We start from the raw sequence: 22,409 nt of genomic DNA, 5'->3' as shown, positions 1-22,409 counted from the left end.
TTCAAATAACACACATGCAATACAACCTCAACTCCACTAAACACACATATTAGACAACCACCTATCACTTCTGAGATTAAGAAATTCTTAATTTCTTTCAAGAGGAGAAATCAATTACACATAGAGTCAAAGAAAGAATTCTGTAGTGGTCCGAAGTGTACTAAATAAAAGGGAGGGGGAAAAAATCTTTCCAAAAAAGCCCAAAGGCCATGTTTAGAAAGAAAAAAAGGCAGTTTAAAAAGGTGTCAAACAAGATATGCCCAATGTAGTTTCCGTTGTGAAAAATTAGCATCAAAAGGTGAAATCAGTCAATTTCACAAAAGAATTAAGACTTTTTCTAAACAATTATTTAAAAATCCATTTCTGTATCACATATCAGAACTGAAATACTTAAAGCAACTCACAAGACTGCAAAAATTTCAGTACGATTTAGTCCTCTTGGGTATAGAAACGATGAAAAGCCAGTGACATCACAGGCCTATGCTGATTTTAAACAGACCATTTCAAATACAACCTAGTCCACCCATGTGTCATTACTGCTAGAAAACAACCAGGAAAGAGACTTTTTTATTAAAGGGTAAATAAGTGTAGGGGGTTTTCGTTTTTCAAAAGGTCTTCAATACCACATCTAATCTATCTCAGTCTCCAGCATGCTGGCTTCCTATGACAAGACACTCTGTGAACACCATCAAAAAACCACTGCATATCTTAAAACACGTTTTGTGTGAACCTGCTCTGTTTTGCAGAATGCAGAAATGTCACTCCTTCAATAAGTAAGAAGTTATGATGATATCTACCTGAAAGGTCAGGAATATCAAGCCTTTCTAGAAAATAAGAGGATGAACAATACATAAAGATCTTAAGCACACCTTAAAATATTAAATAGTGTCTCATCATAGTATTTCGCAATTGAACATTAATATAGGATGAATATTCATTTTCAATTATTTCTGAATTTCTCCATGATAATGTGTGTATTACACAGATGCATTTTGTTCCAAACATGACCAAGATATGTCACTCACCTTTTCATTATTGTAATAAGAAATGCTGTCTCCACTGAACTTAACCCAGCGCTTCTGAAACACACATTTGCTGTGAATGAAAAATTAATACAATTAAAATTATAAACAAAACACTGACTTTAAAGAACATCTCTAGCACAAGTTATAGAAAGGAAAAATCATGTTTAGTTTCCTGTGTTTGGGCCTAAACCTTCTGAAAATTAAAATATATCTCTATTGTATCTTTTCAAAAGGAGAATGCTGATTTCAAATATAATAAAAATATGTAAAAATAAGAAGTTTGGTATTACTGGTCTTCTTTTACAAATCAGTGTCTTCACATTTTTAATAAATTCAGTTTCCATTCTTTCTATTTCTTCCGCACATGCTCTATCTGAAGTGACAGATCAAACTGTAATTTTTCAAGAAATTAATGAGAACTGACTATTTTTATTGGAGGAAAAGAAATATCCTGTGCACAGATCATACCTTTAAGTTTCACAAGCTCTGCAAGATAGTTTTCAAAAACAAAAGCTGAGAATCTAAAATGTCCATCTCATTGCTGTGTTTATGAGAAGGACATCTCTCTTCACAGACCATGATAACTCCAGTCATCAACATCTCCTGAATGCTCTTCCCAGGCCAATAAATACGTAGCCTGGAACAAAGTGTTCCAAATCGCACCAAATCACTCAACAAGTACAACATAAAATTTCATTTTCAATGAAATTTCATTTTCAACTTGGCATCATTAATGAGAAGCTCATTTGATTATTTCAGTTTGCCATTAACTCACACTCTATAAGGACCTCCTAAATAATTATTTTTAGGTGAACTTTAAGTAGTCTGTTATGCTCATTAAAAATGCTGACAGCCTATTAGCTATGATCTATAGAAGTTTCAATTCTAAAATCTATTAAACAATTAAAAAAGAACAAGACTCCACCCTAACATCTCTTTTCCCATTATTTCCTTTCCTGCTAAATGAGTGCTCTGCTTTAGGATTAGTAGACTGTGACAGTTTATCAAAACTTTAATCAAATAGCAGCTATGGCTTAATTAACTTGAATTATATGACTTCAATAAATCATCATTTTTCGTAACCTGGAAAGGCCAATGTAAAATCTATTTTCCATTAAAATATCAATAAACTTCAAGATGATGCAGTGAGGAAAAAATGAATTTAAGTACCATATGCAAAGTGAGTAAACTGAATAGCTTTACAATTTCTAGTAAGTTACTAAAAAGAGAAGCTGGACTTAAAATGCACAATTTGTAGCAATTTAAGAAAACAGCATATATTCATTCCCCAGAGGGAACACTGAGTGCCAACGGTAAATGGGAGCTCTATAGAAAGAAGGGTGGAGGGTAGAACTGAAACAATATGGCAGTTCGTAGGGACTGAAACAACATGGCAGTGCTTTGACAGATGAAAAAAATGTATTTTTTTTTTCCTTCCCCTTTGGTTGGTTTCTTTAAGTCTTCAGCTATTTGTGAAATGGCACTGTGAGAAAAAAAAATAAAAGAAATAAAAAAACGTAGCATTCATTAAACCATGCTTAAGAAAAAGACCTTGAAATTTAGCCAAGGAGTATCACTGCCTCAAGGATAATGACTCTGCAACTCATTCTGAACAGTACAAATTTTGTGCTTAACTCATTATCTTTTTTCAAGCAATGTATTCTCACACAGTACTTTATCTAAAGCCTTCACACTTTGTTCTCAAATAGTACAAGATGAGTCAACTGGAATCAAGAACTGTAGTTTTTATTATTCTATGAGCTAAACTGCCAAATGTGTTCTTTAAAAAAAAAAAAAAAAAAAGTCCTGTAAGTGAAATAAAACAAAAGTTAGAGCTAACTGCAGCAAATGAATATGACATTGGCAGAAAGTCTTTTGGCTCTATGTTTAATTGTTCTTTGATTCTTTAGCAAAAGTCAACAAGGACAATAGACAAATGTGAATGCAACTTCTGAAACTGTTTTTTAAAAAATAAAAGGTTTGAAAAAAATCTAAATTCCATAACTGTAAAACAGGTTTATTCAACCAGGTATAATACTTGTCCAATCAGGTTTAATACTTGTCATTCAGCTTCAGCAAAGTACCACTGAATCAACACAAAGCCAAAACCAAAGAAATTAAAACTTGCTAAATCAGAACTCTTAAAAAGGACTAATGACCAAAATAAAAAAAAAAAAGGAAGGAAACTGCTGTACAATACAGCTTCTTCTAGCAGTCTCAAGCAAGGTTGCATTTTCAAGCAATTTAATTCATTAACTTTGTCGCTAAACTGAAAAAAATCCCTGTACTAGTTGATGAGCAGCAATGATTATTACAGCTGCAAATAATGAAAGTTAGGCCAAGGAGTTTAATATCACCTTTCAGTGTAGCTAAACATAGCCCTGAGAACAAAGAATGCCGAACTACTAAGGCTTAAGAAGTAAAGTAGATGTATCAGAACACTAACAAGGACAACAGCTTTAATTTCTAGAGGCTAAGTACTAGTGAAGATCTAAAATAGACTTGAAAAGTAATATTGTGCCCCTTTCAACACAAACAGGATCTCAGAAAAAAGTCGTAAGAAGAACTGCAAAACTGGAAACTACAATTTAAAATAAAGAATAGTCCATTCCGTTGATTAAGGAGGAGGTTACAAGTTCATCAGAGTTTACATTTACAAAAGGAAGATCTGGTAATAGAGTGCTCTTTAGCATAAAACACTCTAAGAAGGGCTGGAATTTAAAATAGGTTAAAATAATTAATGTAACTTTAAAAAAAATGACAGAAATGAAACATGATGGGTTTTTTTAACCTAAAAATGTTGCAAAGAGTATTCTCTTTCCATTGTGTTCCTCTCTCCATTATTTGAAACCTTAAAGCAAGACTTGGGCTCAGATTTCTCCCCTCAAACTTTAGGAAAATCAACAAACTTCAACTTGGAGACAGTTCACCCCAGATACATTTCTAAACCAAAGCTCAATTCATATATACAATGCTGAAACCAACAGGATCTCCACTCATACCAATTATTAATTTATGCATCCATGGCCAAATTGGTAAAGCAGTTTTTCAAAATGAGAGCTTGTTTTCACTTACTTTGTGACCCACAGATAATCAGCAAAAATGTACAGACTGGAAATACTGGTACAAACTACTTCTGCATTTTCCACAACAGCTCGTAAGTAGTGATTAATGTTTTTAAAAAAAAAACTTTTTCTGAATGCACCTCATAAATAAACTTTAGACTAGGTAACATCATTATAAAATGTGAATAGCCCCATCCTCTTGCAACAAAACAGTTTGCTTTCCCACCAAAAATAGTAATCAGTGACCAAATGCAAACTTAACATCTGTCACGCAAACATACATCTCCACAATTATACAGTAATGACTGCAAATGCCATACCCTTGAGGGGATAATTTATCCAGCCATCCTGCTTTAGCCTTCTTTACTGATGGTCCATAAAAACAAGCATACGGTGTTATTGGTTCATTTCCAAACGAAGTCTGATCGCCATCAAATTGCTGAAAATATATTTGTTCACTGACTGAGCAATCTAAATCTCCACTTCTTATCTTACTACATGATGTTGAGTGTGTTTTGGCTTTATTTTTCTTTTTCTTTGAAGGCAAAGAACATTGTTCCACAATAGAATATACAGATTCACTTTCAGATTCTTCCAGTGCTAATGATTTGTTTTCTTGAGGCAGGGTTTCATTTTTTGCAAATTCCTTTGTCTTCTCTTCCTGATTATTAAAGGAACTAGAAAGAGAAAGTGCATTTTACTCAATGTACTGCTATGATGCACAAATACATGAAATTATCAATTAGAACAAATACTGGTAAGACATATTACAAATATGTTTATAATGAGTTTAGCCCTTGTGATAACCACAGTCAAACTTTGCCTTCTGTAGCATACAGTAAAGGCTCAATAGAACAAAATAAATACAGTCATAGTTTCACCTTCAGAAGCCGAGATCACAGAATTAAGGAATGGTTTGCACTGGAAAGGACCTTAAGATCATCTAGTTCCAGCCCCCCTGCCATGGGCAGATCTAGCTGCGACATCAGTAACTCTTTACATTTTTTATTTCTCTATAACTCTTATTATACCATCGATTCTTGTAAGAATGTTCTTCATTCGTTCCCAAATCCAGTTTATTTTCACAAGCCAGGAATTCATTTCTATGAAGCTCCTAGAAAAGAAATATATTGTAACCAATATTTGTACTGAAGTAGTTAAGTGATGCTTAAATTACTGCAGACACACATGAACCACCTAACTAGCAAAGCTCTGCCACATTTTTAAAAATATGCATTTGAAAGATCATACTTTTAATAAGATATGTTACTTTAAATACTTCAATTTTAAATACTACTACTCACATAAAACATTTGAGCATAGTCCAAAATCTGGCACAAATTAGATAAAGAAATTCAGCGCGTAGAAGTATCAGTCCTCTGATTTTTCTTGAGGCACAACTGAGTATTATTTTTACTCTGAAATTTTCTAAGCTCAAGAGCCACATGTTGCATGTAGGTTAAGCATACCATTTATGATTTGCAACTGCTAGCCTATTGATCATATCAATACTTCTCTGAATTAAAGGTAAAGCCTTCACAGTACACTAAAGATAATGGTAAATTCAAATTCCTACAGTAACACTGAACTCAGCCTTATCAAATATATCTCACATTTTCCTTACGAGCTCTTCTTCCTAAAAGGCACATTTATTAATGTTCATTAGAAATCTTTATCACAAGCTGCTTGCAGTGTACAAAATGTCAAGGTTAACACGGTTCAAGAATACTACATTTCACACTTCCTAAACTTGATCTGACAATCATACTACATTACTAAGCTTCTCAATACCTGTCTTTCTTTAAAAAAAAAACAAACTAAAATGAACATCTTGTGCTTTATAACGGAAGCATTTTAATTTGCTCATTTAATCTTTGATGCGTTATGTCACGAAGCTGAACGGTGGCAGAAAGAAGATAAGCTTTCACAACCATTGCCAGTTGTTTTCTGAGCAGCAGTAACTCATCTTGTACTTGAGGGCTATACCTTGGCACCATGAAAAAGCAAGCTTAAAAAACCCACACAGCCCAAAGCTGGGTATATGTGCACTATAGCAAAAATTGTGGAAATCACATGCTACCGCTAGGATAAACCTAGTGCCTTCTTCTGCCAGCCAGCGATATTATGAAAAACACCAAAACCCAACAGCAAACACCACTCACACCACACTATGTTCTATGTTGCAGCACCAAGGATTAGGCAAAAATAAAAAAAAAAAACAAAAACAAAATCACATCCCTACACCTCGCAAACAAGCTAAATATAAAACTCAAAAGCAACCTGTCCACTGTTTATCAAATGCTTAGATTTAGTTGAATCTCTCAAAAGGAGGGGAAACGGCAACGTCCCACTGTTACCCAACAGTCAAGAGGCTAATACCATCACCCAAGAAACATCTTCAGAGTAAGGATGGTCAGTATCCTTTATCTTCATTTGCTTATCAGGATGAAACTGCAAACTATACCCCCTGAAGCTATGTGGTAGCTCCTCTTCCTCCCTCTCATGAATGGTAACAGCTTGATGTCCTGCTTGTGTCCACTCTGCAGTCATCAGCACTTGGGCAAGTGAATTCAGGGAAACCCAAGAACTTCCAAGTAATAACCAAGAAATGCATTTCTATTGCCAGTAGATTTTAAAACACAGAAGTCCACAAAGACAGGTTGCATGGAAAGAGAGCTCTATTTGCTCACGAGGACATATATTTCACCCAAATTAAATCCCAAGTATTTCCAATGTGTTGTTTACAGAATTACTCAGCAAGATGCTCACTCAGTAAGAGACAAAAGTCTCATCTCGCACCTCCTGCAAATCTCTGTAAATCTTTGTATTACACAAAGGTAGTTAATAGCAGCATTTTCTCCTGCAGACACCTTTACAGAAAGAAGTATTTCTTAAAAGACAGGTATATATATTACACAGAAACTGTCTCTAAATACTTACTGTACTTATGCATAGGAAGTACCTACCCTTAAGGAAGAAATCCAGTTTCTCGGATCTCTGACAGATGGAACTCCCTACTTGCAGCCCTGTATAAAAATTCTCTGCTTTCCATGCGAAAGTAATTCAGATGTACTTGGGGGTTTATGCTTTTCTAATAGGTAGTCTTGTTGATCACAACAGCAAGTTAGGAAAACTGAATGCTAAAACACAGACTGCATGAAGAGTATCAGGACTAAGGCTACATTAAAAAAAGACCCAATGCCATTCAGGACAGGCAACTTCCTTAAGAAATACTACCTTAATCTTCTATTAAATCTAATGTCACACAGTACTCCTCAGGTTGATTCTTGAATCATAGCTCGGCAATACAATTTTATAACAGGTCCATAAAGGTAAATTCCTCCTTTTAAAATATTAGAGATTCTTATTTTAAAGTGACTAGACTTGCAATCTGGCCAGCATTCCACAGTATCACAATGCTTAGGAGCTCACAGTTTCCTGACCTTAATTTAGTCTGACAGTCCACAGCAACAAAAAAGCCAAGACTTCACTCTAGAGGCCTGAACTCATTAGAACTCAGTTTTTCCATGAAGGAATTCTAATATACTTGGCTCTTCAGTTGGACACAATAATAAATCAACTCTAAAACATCTGGATTTTTGTATTTTTTTAAACATTATAAAAAAATATGTTCCTTCTTCAGGTTGCCTTTTATAGAGGTCTCTGCTTCTAGGTGTCTTTCTTCATGACCCAGTCAAAGTCACATTTTCTTTATAACCTTAATTCCCTGTACTTTCATGCTCACTTAGCTCCAGTGTGTAGTGACTCATTCCCTATTTCTACAGGCACTCCTTTATAAAAGCCTAGGGAAGCCTTTCCTTTGCAACAGTGAAACAGGTAGAAGGGCTATGGCCAACTTATAAGCCCTTAGAACAAGCTTCAGCCAGTCAGTCAGTACAAGAATTTACTGCACTTCCTTGTATACAGCCAAACCATATTCTCATGGGAGGTTATCTTAAAATGAAGTAGCACTTACAAGCCCTAAAATTTCAGGTACTTTACAATGTTACCTAAACTTTCTTATTTGTTCCTAGGATACTTAACACCTACTGGAAAAAAAAACCTGAAAATGTAATGTACCTTAGGACCTTTGTTTTATGGCTCTTCTTTACAGCCTTTGTCTACAATTAAGTTCTAATGGATCTAAGATTAACTATGAGGTTTCCAAGAGGCATGTGATAATTATAACTCAAAAAAACATTCACTTACATGAAAGTGATAAAATCCAAATCTTCAGTCAAGGAAAGTATAATACACTGCATTAACTGTGATTCTACAACCAGTAGAAATAGCCATTTTATTTCAAGCAGTTAATCCAGTTTAACAGCATGGTATTTTTGTATATGGTGCCTTTGTAAGATAAAGAAAGACGGCTGACCACCTTCCTGGGTATGCTTTTTTATAACCCAAACATTTCAATGATATATAACAAATAATGCCAAGTATTAACAAAAAGGCTAAGATTTTTTTTTTTTTTTTCCTAGAAAACCTGTTTATGCTATTGAACTAATTACAAAGAACTTAAATTTGGAATTTTTAAAAGAAAGACTGGCACAGACAGACAATTGACACAGACAGGACAAGGAAAGAAAACAAAAGCTAAGAAGTCACTTCTGTGGGCAGATAACAAGCACTAGAAGGAGAAACAAGACATGACTTTTATGTGTACCTCCTTAAAAAGCCAAAAACAAACAAAAAAAAAGGAACAACGTATTTCCAAAGAAAAGAAAGTACACACCAAAAGCAGCTATCATTTCTATAATTTTAAAACCACTCCTATTAAAGGATGAAATTTGAACCATTTATTTTGACTGAACAATTCTTAACAAATTAAAATTGGGGGAAAAAAATCCTAGCACCTGTCTGAGTAGCTTTCATTTTAGTCAACAATTTAAAAAGTGAAATATTAGAGTGAAGACCAGGACTCAAACTAAGATTAATTCCCTGTTTTCTCTAAATGTGGCTTGAGATTGGCTGGGACAAGTATAAGTAATCACAAAATTAACAGTTTCTGGTCTGCATCCTGCTGAGACAGAAGCAAGAGCCATTTAGAGCATTTGGTGGATGCCTCAACTAAGCTGATTTACCTCTCAGATCTCCACGATTCAGAAGTCTGTGCATATGCCATCTGTGGCATTCACACCATTAGCTACTGACCCCAACAAAAATATTCCCTACCAGGAATCCTGCAGCAAACGTGACTTTCTGGGTATACAGCAAGTTTAGGGGATGTATGAAGAATGTCCTGAGAACTTTCATATGTAGGAATTTAAAGAGGGTATGGCCAAAAGCAACCATTACATCACCTAAACTAATATGTAAGCTGCTTTCATAGGATACCCACAAGCCTGTGTAGAAATGCCTAGTCTTGATCTGCAACTATCAAAAGACAGAAAAAACACTTTTACCATTACTAGTCAACTGCAGTGGTTCGCCACAACTTAACCTCACTTAGGCACCAAGTATTACAATATACTACTGTACCTAATAAAAGGGAGGCATCAAGATAGTCTGCAATTCCTGTAACTGACTGTTTCACACTGATGTGGCAGCTCTGGGCATAGTTATCTGTCCCATGTTGTTTAAAAAAAAAAGAAAAAAGCACAACAAAAAAAAACGGCCAACACGCACTACAGATTCCTATCTTCCTATTAGTACTGAACAGCATAACGTGTATTTCAAGATTAAGGAAATTCACTAGTCCACAAATATTTACACTATATGTACCTAAAGACAGAGAAGGTACTGGGCAATATAAAACACATAACATGAAGTTTAAAGTGAAGACAGACCATTTATATTAAGACTTCTCAACTTACTATAGCATCTTTAGGGTTGTCACAAATAAAGGTTTCCCCATATGGAGAGATAATGGGTGGCTTTTCTTCTGTGAAAGTTTCTGAAAGCAAAAAAAAAAAAAAAAAAAATACCAAGTCATACAGTGCAATGCTTTATTAAAGTACTAATAAAATCAACCAGGAACACACGTTTTTCTCCTTTGGATCTCTCTGTTCTTCACAAAAATTTTGAAGAACAAAAAATAATTTCCCATTCCTAATGAACTCCAGACATCTTCTTTCCTCTCAGACACTACCTACTAAAACACTACTACTATTACTATGGAGTTTGGATATGACTTGCATACATGCGTTTTCTTCTTTCCTACCCTGCATCTAGTTAAAAAGACAAAAACTTTTATTGCATGTATTTAGGAGCAATAGCTCAAGTGTTCTTTATTCTCACTTAAAGTAACCAAAACAAACAAAACCCCCCACAAAACCTCATTTGTGCACAAGCTTCATTTTCACACCCAGTATTTCCTTTAAATTAATATGTGTAACTTCAAACAAGACATGCCTTCAGAATATGAAAAAAACTTTTGTTTACAACTGACTGCACAAGACTTCTAAACTCTTCCAGTAAAATATTTAATACATTTTATTTCCTGATATTTCCTGGAGCTATGAGCACTAACAAATTGGGCAGCGTTTGTCAGGAATACGCTACTTACAGCTGTCAAAAGAGCTAACTCTTTAAAAATATCTGAATCTAACCTTAGAAACTCAAAATACTGCAGTCTAAAAAAGGATATTAAAATAAATGAGGTTGAAAGATTGGATTTTCTTATTTACATTAGTTCAGAAAAAAAAAAAACCTAAGCAAAAATGTAAAAGTGGTTATATATTCTGCTATAACATACATCACCTTTCTCCAGACCTTCTACATGCCCAATAGTTCTTAAAATAAGCAAGTCTATACAAATTCTAGAAAACTTCTGGCCCAAGGTTTCCTTATCCTCAATATTCAAGATGTTAAGTATCAGCATGCTTAACTCACTGTTCTGTGAAATTTGCCTCCCGGTGCAAGAAAACTTTACAAGATCCACATTTCTTCTTTTCTGAAGGGAACTTGAACAAAACAAAGCACAAAATGAAAACATTCAATTAAATTTTGCAGAAACGGCAAAAAAAATCTCATACATTTAAAATTATTAAAATTATATACAAATACAGAAATAGTTAATTTTAAGTCTTGGGAAAATTTCCGATTTAATTTAGAAGTCATCCAACCATGTGTTCTCCTCCCTTTATGACACTGAATACTTCTCTGATCCTAGCATGCATCCTCAGTTTGGGTGTCTTGTTTTGAATTGACCTTATGATACATTTAGATTGCTGGGAAGCATGGAGATCCCCTACTCTTCCCCCATCCTTTACCACTGATTGTTAATGACTATATTTAAAGAAAGATGGAATATAAAAGTCTAATTTAACATTTAGCTCAAAAGGAGCCTGGTCACGGGAATAAAGACAAAACACTCTCATCCAGTGAACACAAAAAAAAAAAAAAAGCTGAAAAGTTTGATTTCCTCAGGTACTCTATCCTTCAAAGCTAAATATATATTAAAAATATCAATATTCCTGACTTTTGTTTCCCCACTTAACATAGAGAATTTTTTTTTCTTTTAAATTTAGCTATATTCCAATCTTTAGAAACACTGTCTCATTAAGTCCATGCTGAATTACTCCATATTACAAGCAGATGTTTCTCAATGACAGAAGGCATACATTTCTGCTATTTCATATCACTTTTAATTCATGCCTAAATCTGCTCCAAATTATTAAGTTCAAGCCACACTTTAAAAAGCTATTTGGTATCCAAGTTGTATCAATTAAGTTCCACAATGATATTTTGTAAAGTCATAGGTTTATAAAACAGAGAGTGAGTTTAGCCAGTGGAGGTGGGTAATGGCCTAGGTATCATACACAATTATTTACTTTCCAAAGCTATAATTACAAAAAATAAACACTTTAAAAATCTGTTTCTCCATATATTTTACTAAAATTGATCCAGTTATATCTTTTTTTAAGCTACATTAGCAAACTAACTTCATGCATTTGTAGTAACTTAATTTTAAAGAACCTGGTATGTTGACAGAAACAAAAAAAAAAGGAAAGAAAAAACCACACATAAAACAACCAAAACCGAACCAAACACACACCAAACTTTTTCAACATAGACCACATCTTTTCTTGTTAGTTTAGTGGGTTTAAGGGTACTCATGGCATTAATATAAATCAGAGGTACAGATAATATTATAGTTCCATTCTTATGTAAAGCAGTGAGTCATTAGCTTAGTTTTAGGGTGGATGGATTTAAAAGTGAGTAATGGCAACGGCAACAACTGAAGATAAATTCACCAGGAAATGAAAAATAACAATCATCTCACAAAGACCTGCATTTTTTTTTTTTTTCATTCATGTATTTTTCAGGACTTGGGTACTCTTTTTTTGATTAGATACTTACATATATGTATACATGTCAAGAACACCTGCTAATAAGCAAACTACAGTCTTTTTCTCATCCCCACAATCAAAATAAGACCTTTCTGTGATTTTTGGAAAACGAAGTTCTAACTTATGTCAAGTGAAAACTACCTCAAACTATAAAATAAATGAAGCAAGTTTATTATTAATATCCGCTTGAAAGATTAGAACAAACAACATAGAGTGCAAGCTACAAAATTACAGCAATTTGTCAATGCTCAACAGAACAGTTACCTATTGTACGAACTGTATATCAGAATTAAAAGAAAATGAAGACTTCATTGGGGGCAAATAAGAGTGGAAGAACTACACCAATCTATAACTTCTCTTAATCACTTCTAAAACCTAATACTTCTTCAGGTTAATTATCTTCTTTATTTTGCTCTTTAAAGTAGGGTTAGCACAATCTCAAAGTGCACCTATTTTACAAATATATAATAATAGTTTCAATTAAATTATCACTTTTGTTACAACTGTGGAGATTAAGACCCACTATTTCCATATGTTAAGAGGTACTGGATGTTGCTTAGGCTGCATAGGCTTCTCAATCACCTTTTCCTTACACATAAACAGGATGAAAGGGAGTGATGAGGCAGCAAATGGTCTTGCTAAAGGCTGAGAGACTGGAAAGGTGAGAGCTTTGCACTGGGTTGAACTGTTTCATTCAATACACTCCTGTCACCTCCCAAATAAAGCACGGGAGAGAGGTCAGCTCAAGGAGTCAGTCTTTGCAGGCATTCATCTGCTGAGTGTTTAAAATGAATGAAGCTTCTGTGTTCAAACTCATTCAAAACATGTTTTCCTTTCTATGTATCTGAAAGCCTAACCCTCCCACAATGCAAACGTGTCAAAAGCGCTATAACATGTTGTGTTAGAGCTTTGGAGTTCATAGACAACTCGCAGAGGCAAATTAATGGTGATGCTTGATCACAGGAAAAGAGAGGGCACAGCTTCCCGCTCCTAAAATGTTTGCTTTGTGTGACAGAACAGAGTAGAGAGACACCAGCCTGGGCACCTCATTAGCAATCTTGACCACTTCCATGTTAAGAAAGGAAGTCTAAATTTCAACCACAGGATCTGCCAGCTGCAGGAAACAAATAATGCCTGGTCAGACCAAGCATTACCCATTTTATTTATTCATATTTTCCCCCAAATGCAGCCTGTTTTCCAGAATTATTTTTTCTTATTTATCTTAATAAAGAATCAGAGCAATCCCACACCAAGTAACAAAGTTGGGAGATACAAAAAAATCTAAAGAGTTCATCAGCATGAACTTTTATCTGTGTAGTATCTTGTATAATCAACAGGTCTACCATGTTATGTATCTGCTTTGAAAAGCCTGCTGCTCTGAATTATGCAATAGCGGTTTGTTTCACCTGACAGCTAATGACATGAGTCAAAGCATCCAAAGCCTCTAAAACTGTATCTATTCTTTTACTGTCCTTAATCTTCCACTAAAGGTATGTCAGTGGTCAGCTCCACCCACTGCATTACTTTTATTATTTTGTCTTATGAAAGCCCCAGTTTTTCACTCATGTCAGTATGGAAGAAGTCACTTACACCAAAAGTATCAAGAGGATGAAACTTCCAATCCACTGTATTTAACCCTCTGTTCTGTTCCACAACATGACTGGGGAGCTATGTTAAAAAATTTAGACTTAAATACACTTACCAGCTGACAGCATGGTTTGTTACAGGCAAAAGGCAGGAGAACAAGTGAAGCACAGGGAAGGAAGTAAAATTGCAAGTGAGGCACGCACATTATTAGTAATAAAAAGGGACACAGTCACAGCACTAGAGGGCATAGGGACACCCACTGCGTGAACTTTTTGTGCTAGAAGATACATAGGAGATGAGAAAAGCACTTCCTTGCATAAAAATTTATCACCAATATCCGTGAACGACTAGAAGGAAATGTTGATTTTCTCAGAAAACTTGAGCAGGATTTCTCTGCCTCTATGGAAAAGCCTTCATACAATGTCATAAGGATGAAACCAGCACCTATCAATAAAAGTCAGTTGAGTCTATACAATCTGTAAGACAGACATGATCTTTCCCAAGGTTAAAGATGCTGCAAGCTGCCATTATAGAGTTCTGTATTAACTCTTGGTCTCTAAAAAAATACCCAGGTAGGTTATAAAGAATAATTTTGTGAAGTTTAAGTTCTGTTTTGAAGTTCTGGTTTATCTTGTCGGATAGACTGCTACTTGTCTTACAGGATTTCCATATTGTTATAACTGGAGCATAAAGATGAAGAAAATAAGCTGGAGCTCACAAATCAAAATAATGTGCAATGAAGTCAGTGACCCAGTCACATATCAATCACTATTAGACTGGGATTTGGAGGATTTACTTCAATGGTGGGAAGATTACAAATATGGCATATTGTCTCTACTGAATTATTGTTTCTCAAAAGACATTAGAAATACTCTTAGTAGCTAGTTATTGTTTTCTTTTAGGATGAGATTCCCATTTCAGCTCAGCAGGAATACCTTTATTATATGAAGAAGGGATAATGACTCTACAAAAGTTAATATAAAGCTACTCCTCTCTGAAAGATGTTTATATTTAAGTTTCAATAAGCACAATATTTGCATATATAGAAGGCACTGATTAAACATCTTTTTAGGGCACGCAAATATCTCTTAACTGTTGAGAAAAAGGAAAAAAAAAATCTTTGCCTCTCCATTTCCTCACTCAAATTGTGTTATAACATTTACTACTGACTTCTTTAAATAATCTAAAAGAAACTTATAAATGCTGGGGAAACAGCATTTAAGGCATGTATAAACTTGCTAATAATGTTTCTAACTGCCAAGATATGCAGATGAAAATGACAAGCTCAATACAAAACATTTTCAGACGTGTCCCTTCCAGGCATAACTAGTGGTTTAAAAAAAAAAATTTACTAAAAAAAGTGCAATCTAATGATTTGGATCTGTCTACAGCAACAAAGTTCTGTATATGCCTTTGCAAGGATTTTTTTTTTCTCTGTTTAAGACACTCCACCAGCATGATGAGTATAGTTCATAGAATGATCATACAGTTAACAAAACCAAAAATATTACAAGTTAATCTGTGAGAAGATATTCTTTGTTTACATAGCCTATAATACTGTTATCAACAACATTCAATGTCAGTTATTTTTTAACATTCAAACAATATTTCTTTTATTAAGACAGGCCTGGAATTAAATTCTAGTACCAGACATCTTCCTCTACATTCCATCATATTTTTGCAAGACAAGCTACAAGAATTAATGCTTATTCAAGACAGTAAGAGCTACTAGTTTAGAAATCAATAAGAACCATCTCAAAGACAGCCCTTGCTTAAACCTCAGTATAACATATAATTTCCTCCTCCACAAAATTACCCATGTAATTTAAAACCAAAAAAAAAAAAAAACCCACCCATATTTACACATAAATTTTATGTGGGTTAAGGCTAAGACTGAAGATTTTCATGCAGTCATCTTGTTAATCCAATGCGTGCAATCATATCAGATACATCCTGCTTTGTTTAGGGGATGGCTATACCATACAATGCACAAAGCAGACAAGAATTCTCTAAAATTTTCACCATTTTTTAGATAAAACCACATTAATGCAGTACATAAAACTTGCTAGATCTTTCCTGTAAGTTACATATATAATAGCCCTGTATTTTCCAAGAACAGCATCTCTTGAAAGGTACAAACTTAAAAATTACAAAGATACACCCTGAATACTTGTGTTTCACCACAGCTGTTGTCTCATCATAAAAATGGATTTTTACATTTAAGGGTAAGTTTTAGCCTCCTGAATTCACCATTTTGTCACCATTTTCCTGTAATGGATTAGAATTTCACCAGAAACCCTGTAACTAAGGCCTAAAGTTATTCGTAATGTTTTGGTTTGGACTAGATTCAACAGGTTTTTTTCTATTATTTTTCAATCTTTGTTTTGTAAAACTTGCATATTTCCATTCTTCCTTACCAGCATGAAGTTTAAAAAATGCTTGATACAGATAATGCTTTTTAGCAAGGATTATACCTAAACTGAGAAAGATTTCTTTCTTTGAAAGTGAGCAGACACAAAGGTAAGTAAATACTGCTCTAAAATTTCCCTTTACACTCTCATTTCTGCTTTCAACTTGCACTGAAACTTAATTCTCCTTTAGTTAACTTGGCAACATTCAGTGTATTTACAGCACACACGTAAAAAAAAACAAACAAACAAACAAAAAAAAAAAACCCCAAAAATAAAAAAGACAAAAAACCTGCAAGAAACCCCAAATTATAATTTCTACAATGATAGTGATTCTTCATTAGAAAGAAACAGCCGTTACCTTGATGAAATGTGAACTTTACTTGATTGAGGAATTTCTGGTACAGGTCGATGCCTTAATATAAAAGATCGGCTTGCTCTTGGAAATACTTTCATACAGTTTTTCGTGTAAGAATCATACAAATCATTGTCTATCATTTCTCCTTTAAACTTATAGAATGGAAAATCTGGCTTACTATCAGATATATCACCCTCATCTGCAAACACTGAATGTTTGTTTTCATTGTCTTTTGTCTCACATGACTGAGCAAATGAAGGAGGATCACGAATTACCAAACAGCCAGCCAAGTGCTCACCACCTTGGTATGCAGCAGATTCTTCCAGTGATTGATCTGGCTGAATATTTGTCTTAATATTTCCAGCTTGACTGACAGCTTTCAGTATGCTGCCTGAATTCTGATATAAACTAGGAAAATCCAAATTTTTAAAGCCATCATTGTTTGCCTCTGGTATGTGTTGCTCTGCAAGTTCAAACTTTTCTTTATCATTGTAAGGTTTATTAAGAAGTTGTTCTGACAATGTTGCAGGAATCAAGCTAGTCTTCTCTACATTTGCACTGCTTACTGGAGACTCCTGAACTGAAGATGAATAGTGCTTCTCTTCTAAAACTTTCAGGTCTTTGAATTTTAGATTTTCACAGAAAAGATCATTCTCTTGCATTCTTGAAAGAGCAGCATCTAATTGCTTCAGAATCCTTCTGCGGTGACCTGTAGGCAACACTCCCATTTCCTGAAGTACGCTGTTACTTATTCCCACACAATCTGTCACAATATTATAGCCATGTTCTTTAAAGTTTGGAAGATACTGCCCCAAGTTAATGTTGACCAAGAACTCTTCAATATCAGTGCCACTGCCTGTGGACGACATGATGGCAGCTTCATTCCGACTACTGCCCCACACCGTCATGTAGGAATAGAGTCAGGATGTGCACATATTCATCAGCAACAAAGCTCTCTAAATATGGTGTCAGCCAGCCAATGAAAAATATTTGTTTCTTCAAGACACTTTATATTTCTCCAGTCCAAGCTGATTTTTTTCTTTGTAAAGACTGCAATCCTATGGAAAAGAAAAAGGGTGTTAAAAAAATTCCCACCTGAATTCACATTAATCTTGGGTTAAATTCTGAAGGCTCCACGTCATTTGTACAGTGATATTTTTAAATTGCTTATATATGAAAATTTCAAGGAGAGCAAACCCTCTCCATCCTTTTATCTTGGCCTGTATAGAGAGAATAGAGAAATGAAAGTCTTAACTCAGCATGTCATACAGTCTTAAAACATATAATCCTAGAACATGAACAGTTAAGAAATTAACCACTTACCTACACACATATTCTTATTACATGGTACTTGGATAGAAGTGGGAGAAAGAGTCATCCAAGACCAGCTCCGGAACCTAAAGCTTTCCTACTCCCACACAAGCACCAATTAACTACCAGATACAGCTTCAACTTCCTTACCTTCCGAGCCTTAAACTTTTTTTTAGCAGAGAAACACACTTCAAAGGGGAAAAGGATAAATGACTGGTTAGAGCATTCTATGTGATCTATGGGTTCAAACCCTCTTCAACCAAGAATCAAACTGAACAAGTATCACAACCAACAAAATAGCTTACAAAGGTAGAATCACTTCTGAGTATGTTGGAGGATGGTGAAAGGAGTGCCTTACTTTTTTAAGTAACTGGTCAAAAAGCTATGGTTGTGATCAAAATACATCCTGAAGATCAGACCCTTCAAAGAACTGTCATGAGAAAAAAACAGGAAACAGGTAACTACTAGGTTTTCAACTCAGTCAAGGAAGCAGTTTTCCCTTAGGCACAATCAGTGGCAGAGCCATAACCCCAAAGGCAAGTTCTGGCCTTCACACTATAGACATTTGGTATCTTAAGTGCCCATGACAGTTTTTCCTCAGTATTTTCCAACTCAGCTCTTACACTACTCAGATTTCACCTATTTTGATTTTTTCAAGGCCATAACCAAATTCATGATTTGCAAAATCCAAAGCAGACAGAGAAGCTACTATTCTGAAGGTGTCTGAGACAATCTGAAATCACATCTCTTTAAAGAAGGTTTAAGATCAGCAGCAGTCAACAAGTTTTTTCACCTCCCTCTTCCTGTATAACCAGCAATTTGGCCTTAGGGAAACCATTCGACTGTAGAAGCTGTCCTGGCATGCAGGTACTAGCCTTAAGCAGCCTAGAAAAGAAACAATAGCTTCAGTAGAACAGAGTAAGACTTAAGTAGCAATTAGAAAGAAATCATTTGCCCAGAACATATCCATGGTAATAGGCATTGATACTGTATTCTCCAAAATATTTCCTGACAAAAAGGACACTACTTATGATCTAGAACTGAAGCTCAAAAGATTGCCTATTTTTGTATCACATCAATTCCTCCAATAAAGGATAAAACTTTTTTCTTTAAGATTTCCCCAACAACTTTTGAACTAAGCTGTTATTCAGAAAATGAATTATTAAATAACTCAATCACTAGAAATCTTTTCCTGCAAAATTCTGCATATATCTTTATTACTCCCACACCTCCAAAATTTAAAAAAAAAAAAAAAAAGAAATATCCCAGGAAAAAAAAAAAAACCTTTATACTTAAACCATATACATATATATATGTGACATGAGAAAAAAAAAATAACAAACCTGTAATTTTCTGGAAGACATAAAAATCAACACAGCACTATAAATGCTACATTCCTTAAAGTAAGCCGTTGGATTAACTTCATTTTGGGGCAATATTTTTAACAGCTTTGATCACTGTCCACAAGTCTGAGAATTAACTTATTATCCTGAATATGAAATTCATACAATTAAAACTTTTTAGGCAGACAACTCTTTAGGCCAATCAGATATAACCTCTCAAGAGAAAAGTTTGTTAGGGAGTTAACCCTCATTAAAAGATTTCCAAGTCATTTAAATACAAAAAAGCATTAGATTGAGCTGAACTGATTAACAATCAGCTTCTAGATTTAAGTTTGTCCTTTCCCAATCTGTGTACTTATCTAAAGATTCCCCATTCCTTTAAAAATTTCAGACATCAGCATTTCCTCAAGCTTTTCACATAAGCCCCTAGCCATAAAAGATAAAATTCAACTGTATGGCCTCCACCCATCTCTAAACTCTGAACAATACAACTATAAATACATAGTCTTTTAAGAAGCTGAATATATATTCTGAATACAGAATGAGAAATAATTAGTACAGAATGGTCAAAAAGTATCACAGGCACTATTTCTGCCAGAGAATAGTCCTTCATGTATCCATTAATAAAAAACAAACAAACAAACAAAAAACCTACAACAAAAAAAAAACACACAACGAAACCCCCCATGATCAAGTATATAAACCCTCTACAATATTAGTGTATAAGTACTTTAGAGTTGCAATTGGTTATCTCAGCCATTTCCACCCTTCTTGGCAGCTCTAGGTTTCATACTGGTGTTTGGGTATTTTTTCTCCCAAGATGTTAGATTTTCAGACAGTATCATTTTCTCAATCCCTCCACCTTCAGCAGTAACAGAAGAGACACTTAGGAAAGTAGCTTTTAGGTGTATTTTACAAATAAATATATCTTTTTATACAAACATATATTTTTATGCACACACACACTCTTTTCAGTATCTAAATACTGATTTTTCTACATATGTTGCCCACACCTTATTTTGGAACCACTCCAACGTTGTTACTTCAGGAACTCAAATAGCTATGTATCCGCAGGTATGCATATCCTAACCCATCTTCATAGAAGATCATATTTCTCACAGTTATTTTCAACCCATTTCAGCTATTCAGACCCTAACCTACCCACATAAAGATGCAGAGGATTGCCTAGCACTGAACAAACATTGTCTCCAAATTTGCAAAAGCCATTACTTTTTGTAGTGTATTTTATAAATGAAATGTAGCAGACTGCAAAAGGAAAAACCTGCTAGCTGAGAAGACGTTTTGACTGCAAAATGGCAGAACTGCTAGAAGGTGAAGCCCAAGCCATTTTCTGTTTCTGTACTCCTCTATGGCAGAAGCTATCAATGCATCTATCAGGATTTATGAAGATGTGCTATAGATCTGGCCTAGCTACACAGGCAGTTGGATACCAGCAAGTTCAGAGTCCCATATGTTTTGTGCATCTGAGCAAAGGGTTACACTGATGCCAGTTTTGGTTTGACTATTCAGGAGAAGGTTGAATAACAGCTAAACAAATCCACACACACTGGTGAATGTTTGTATCGCAGACTACAAGATAAACATTGACTCCTTACTTACAGGAGTCAAACATTTACTCCTTTCTTACTCCTTTTACCCTTAATAAAGGCTTAAAACTCAGTAAGTATATGGAAAAACAGAACTCAAGGACTGACTTATCCAATATATATTAATCTACTTCAATGTAATTAAATTATTTTTTTAATTTATATTAATCTCCACCATGGCTATAACTGCCAAGTAAGTCATAACAAAACCTAAAGAACGTTTGAACAGATAGGTAGTGTATACGTATGCTATATACATATTTATATGCTTACATTCACTTTCACAGCCAGATCTGTACCACTGCAAGATTATATAGAAGTCTTCAACATTACTGCACATGGTACATCCTGTAAACCAAAACTTTTTCTCTCAGCAGCAAGGCAGAATAGAATCTTCCTAGAGTATCTGTTAGAAATAAATATCAAACAAGAGAATTAAAAAAAATAAAAATAAAAAAAAAGGACTTGGTCTTCATAGACTGGTTTGGGTTGGAAGGGACCTTAAGGGATCACCTAGTTCTAACTTTCTACTAGGCCAGGTTGCTCCAAACCCCATCCAACCTGGCCTCAAACACAGGGTTAGCCTCGAACACTTGCAGATTTAGGGCATCCACAACTTCTTTTGGCAACCTGTTCATCTCACCACCCTAACAGTGAATTTTTTTCTCCTAATGTCTAATCTAAATCTCCCCTCTGTCAGATTAAAGCCATTACCCCTTGTCCTGTCACCACATACCCTTGTAAAAGAAAGTCCCTCTTCATATTTTATTGTAGCCCCCCTTTAGGTACTGGAAGCTGCTCTAAGGTCCCCCCAGAGCCTTCTCCAGGCTGAATAAGCCCAAATCTTTCAACCTGTCTTCATAGGTGAGGTGCTCCAGCCCTCCTCTGGACCCACTCCAACTGGTCTATGTCCCTCTTGTGGTGGCGGACACAGGGCTGGACACAGTACTCCAGGTGGGGGTCTTGTTTAAATAAAGCTCATTCTTGCTCCACTATCACATTCTCCTATATAAGGTAACCATGACAAAAAGTTGTAATTCAACATGGTTGCTAAAAATGGGGAAATGCTATAGTGGTTATTAAAAAAAAAAAAAAAAACAACCAACAACAAACAAAAAACAACCCTTGCTTCTTAGAAGACATATGACAATTCCATTTTATAGAAATAAAGATAAAACATCCTAATTGCTATGTTGGAAAAACAGTATGAGGGAAACCATCTGGACTTTTTTTCCAAGAAAATATGATTTGTCAGTGAATGAACTGCAATTTACATTGCATATCCCAAGCCCTATATAGGATCATTCAACTTTCCTTCATAGAAGATCATGTTTCTCCCAGTTATTTTCAAACTGGTTTTTATGGTCTTCCTATTGCCACCTTATGGAAGGGGCTTAAAAAAGGAGGT

The 22,409-nt window shown here is 34.8% G+C and overlaps 1 protein-coding gene across 1 annotated transcript in view; it reads right to left on the bottom strand.

Moving 5' to 3' along the window:
- The window catches only part of ARAP2 (ArfGAP with RhoGAP domain, ankyrin repeat and PH domain 2), a 118,762-nt gene extending 100,989 nt beyond the window's left edge, over positions 1–17,773 (bottom strand). Inside the window, exons 1-6 of the mRNA XM_057418943.1 lie at positions 16,744–17,773; positions 10,928–10,998; positions 9,910–9,989; positions 5,122–5,204; positions 4,411–4,767; positions 1,026–1,095 (exon numbers count right to left, since the gene is read on the bottom strand). Coding sequence (XP_057274926.1) covers positions 1,026–1,095; positions 4,411–4,767; positions 5,122–5,204; positions 9,910–9,989; positions 10,928–10,998; positions 16,744–17,648 — 1,566 coding nt within the window. The 5' untranslated portion in view covers positions 17,649–17,773. The remainder of the gene's footprint in view (positions 1–1,025; positions 1,096–4,410; positions 4,768–5,121; positions 5,205–9,909; positions 9,990–10,927; positions 10,999–16,743) is intronic.
- Between the last annotated feature and the right edge of the window lie 4,636 nt (positions 17,774–22,409).

This window comes from Pezoporus wallicus, unplaced genomic scaffold (genome assembly GCF_028554395.1).
Source record: "Pezoporus wallicus isolate ANWC-B61680 ecotype Strahan unplaced genomic scaffold, APGP_CSIRO_Pwel_v1 contig_5647, whole genome shotgun sequence".
NCBI lineage: Eukaryota > Metazoa > Chordata > Aves > Psittaciformes > Psittacidae > Pezoporus > Pezoporus wallicus.
This window is presented reverse-complemented; position numbering and strand designations above follow the sequence as displayed.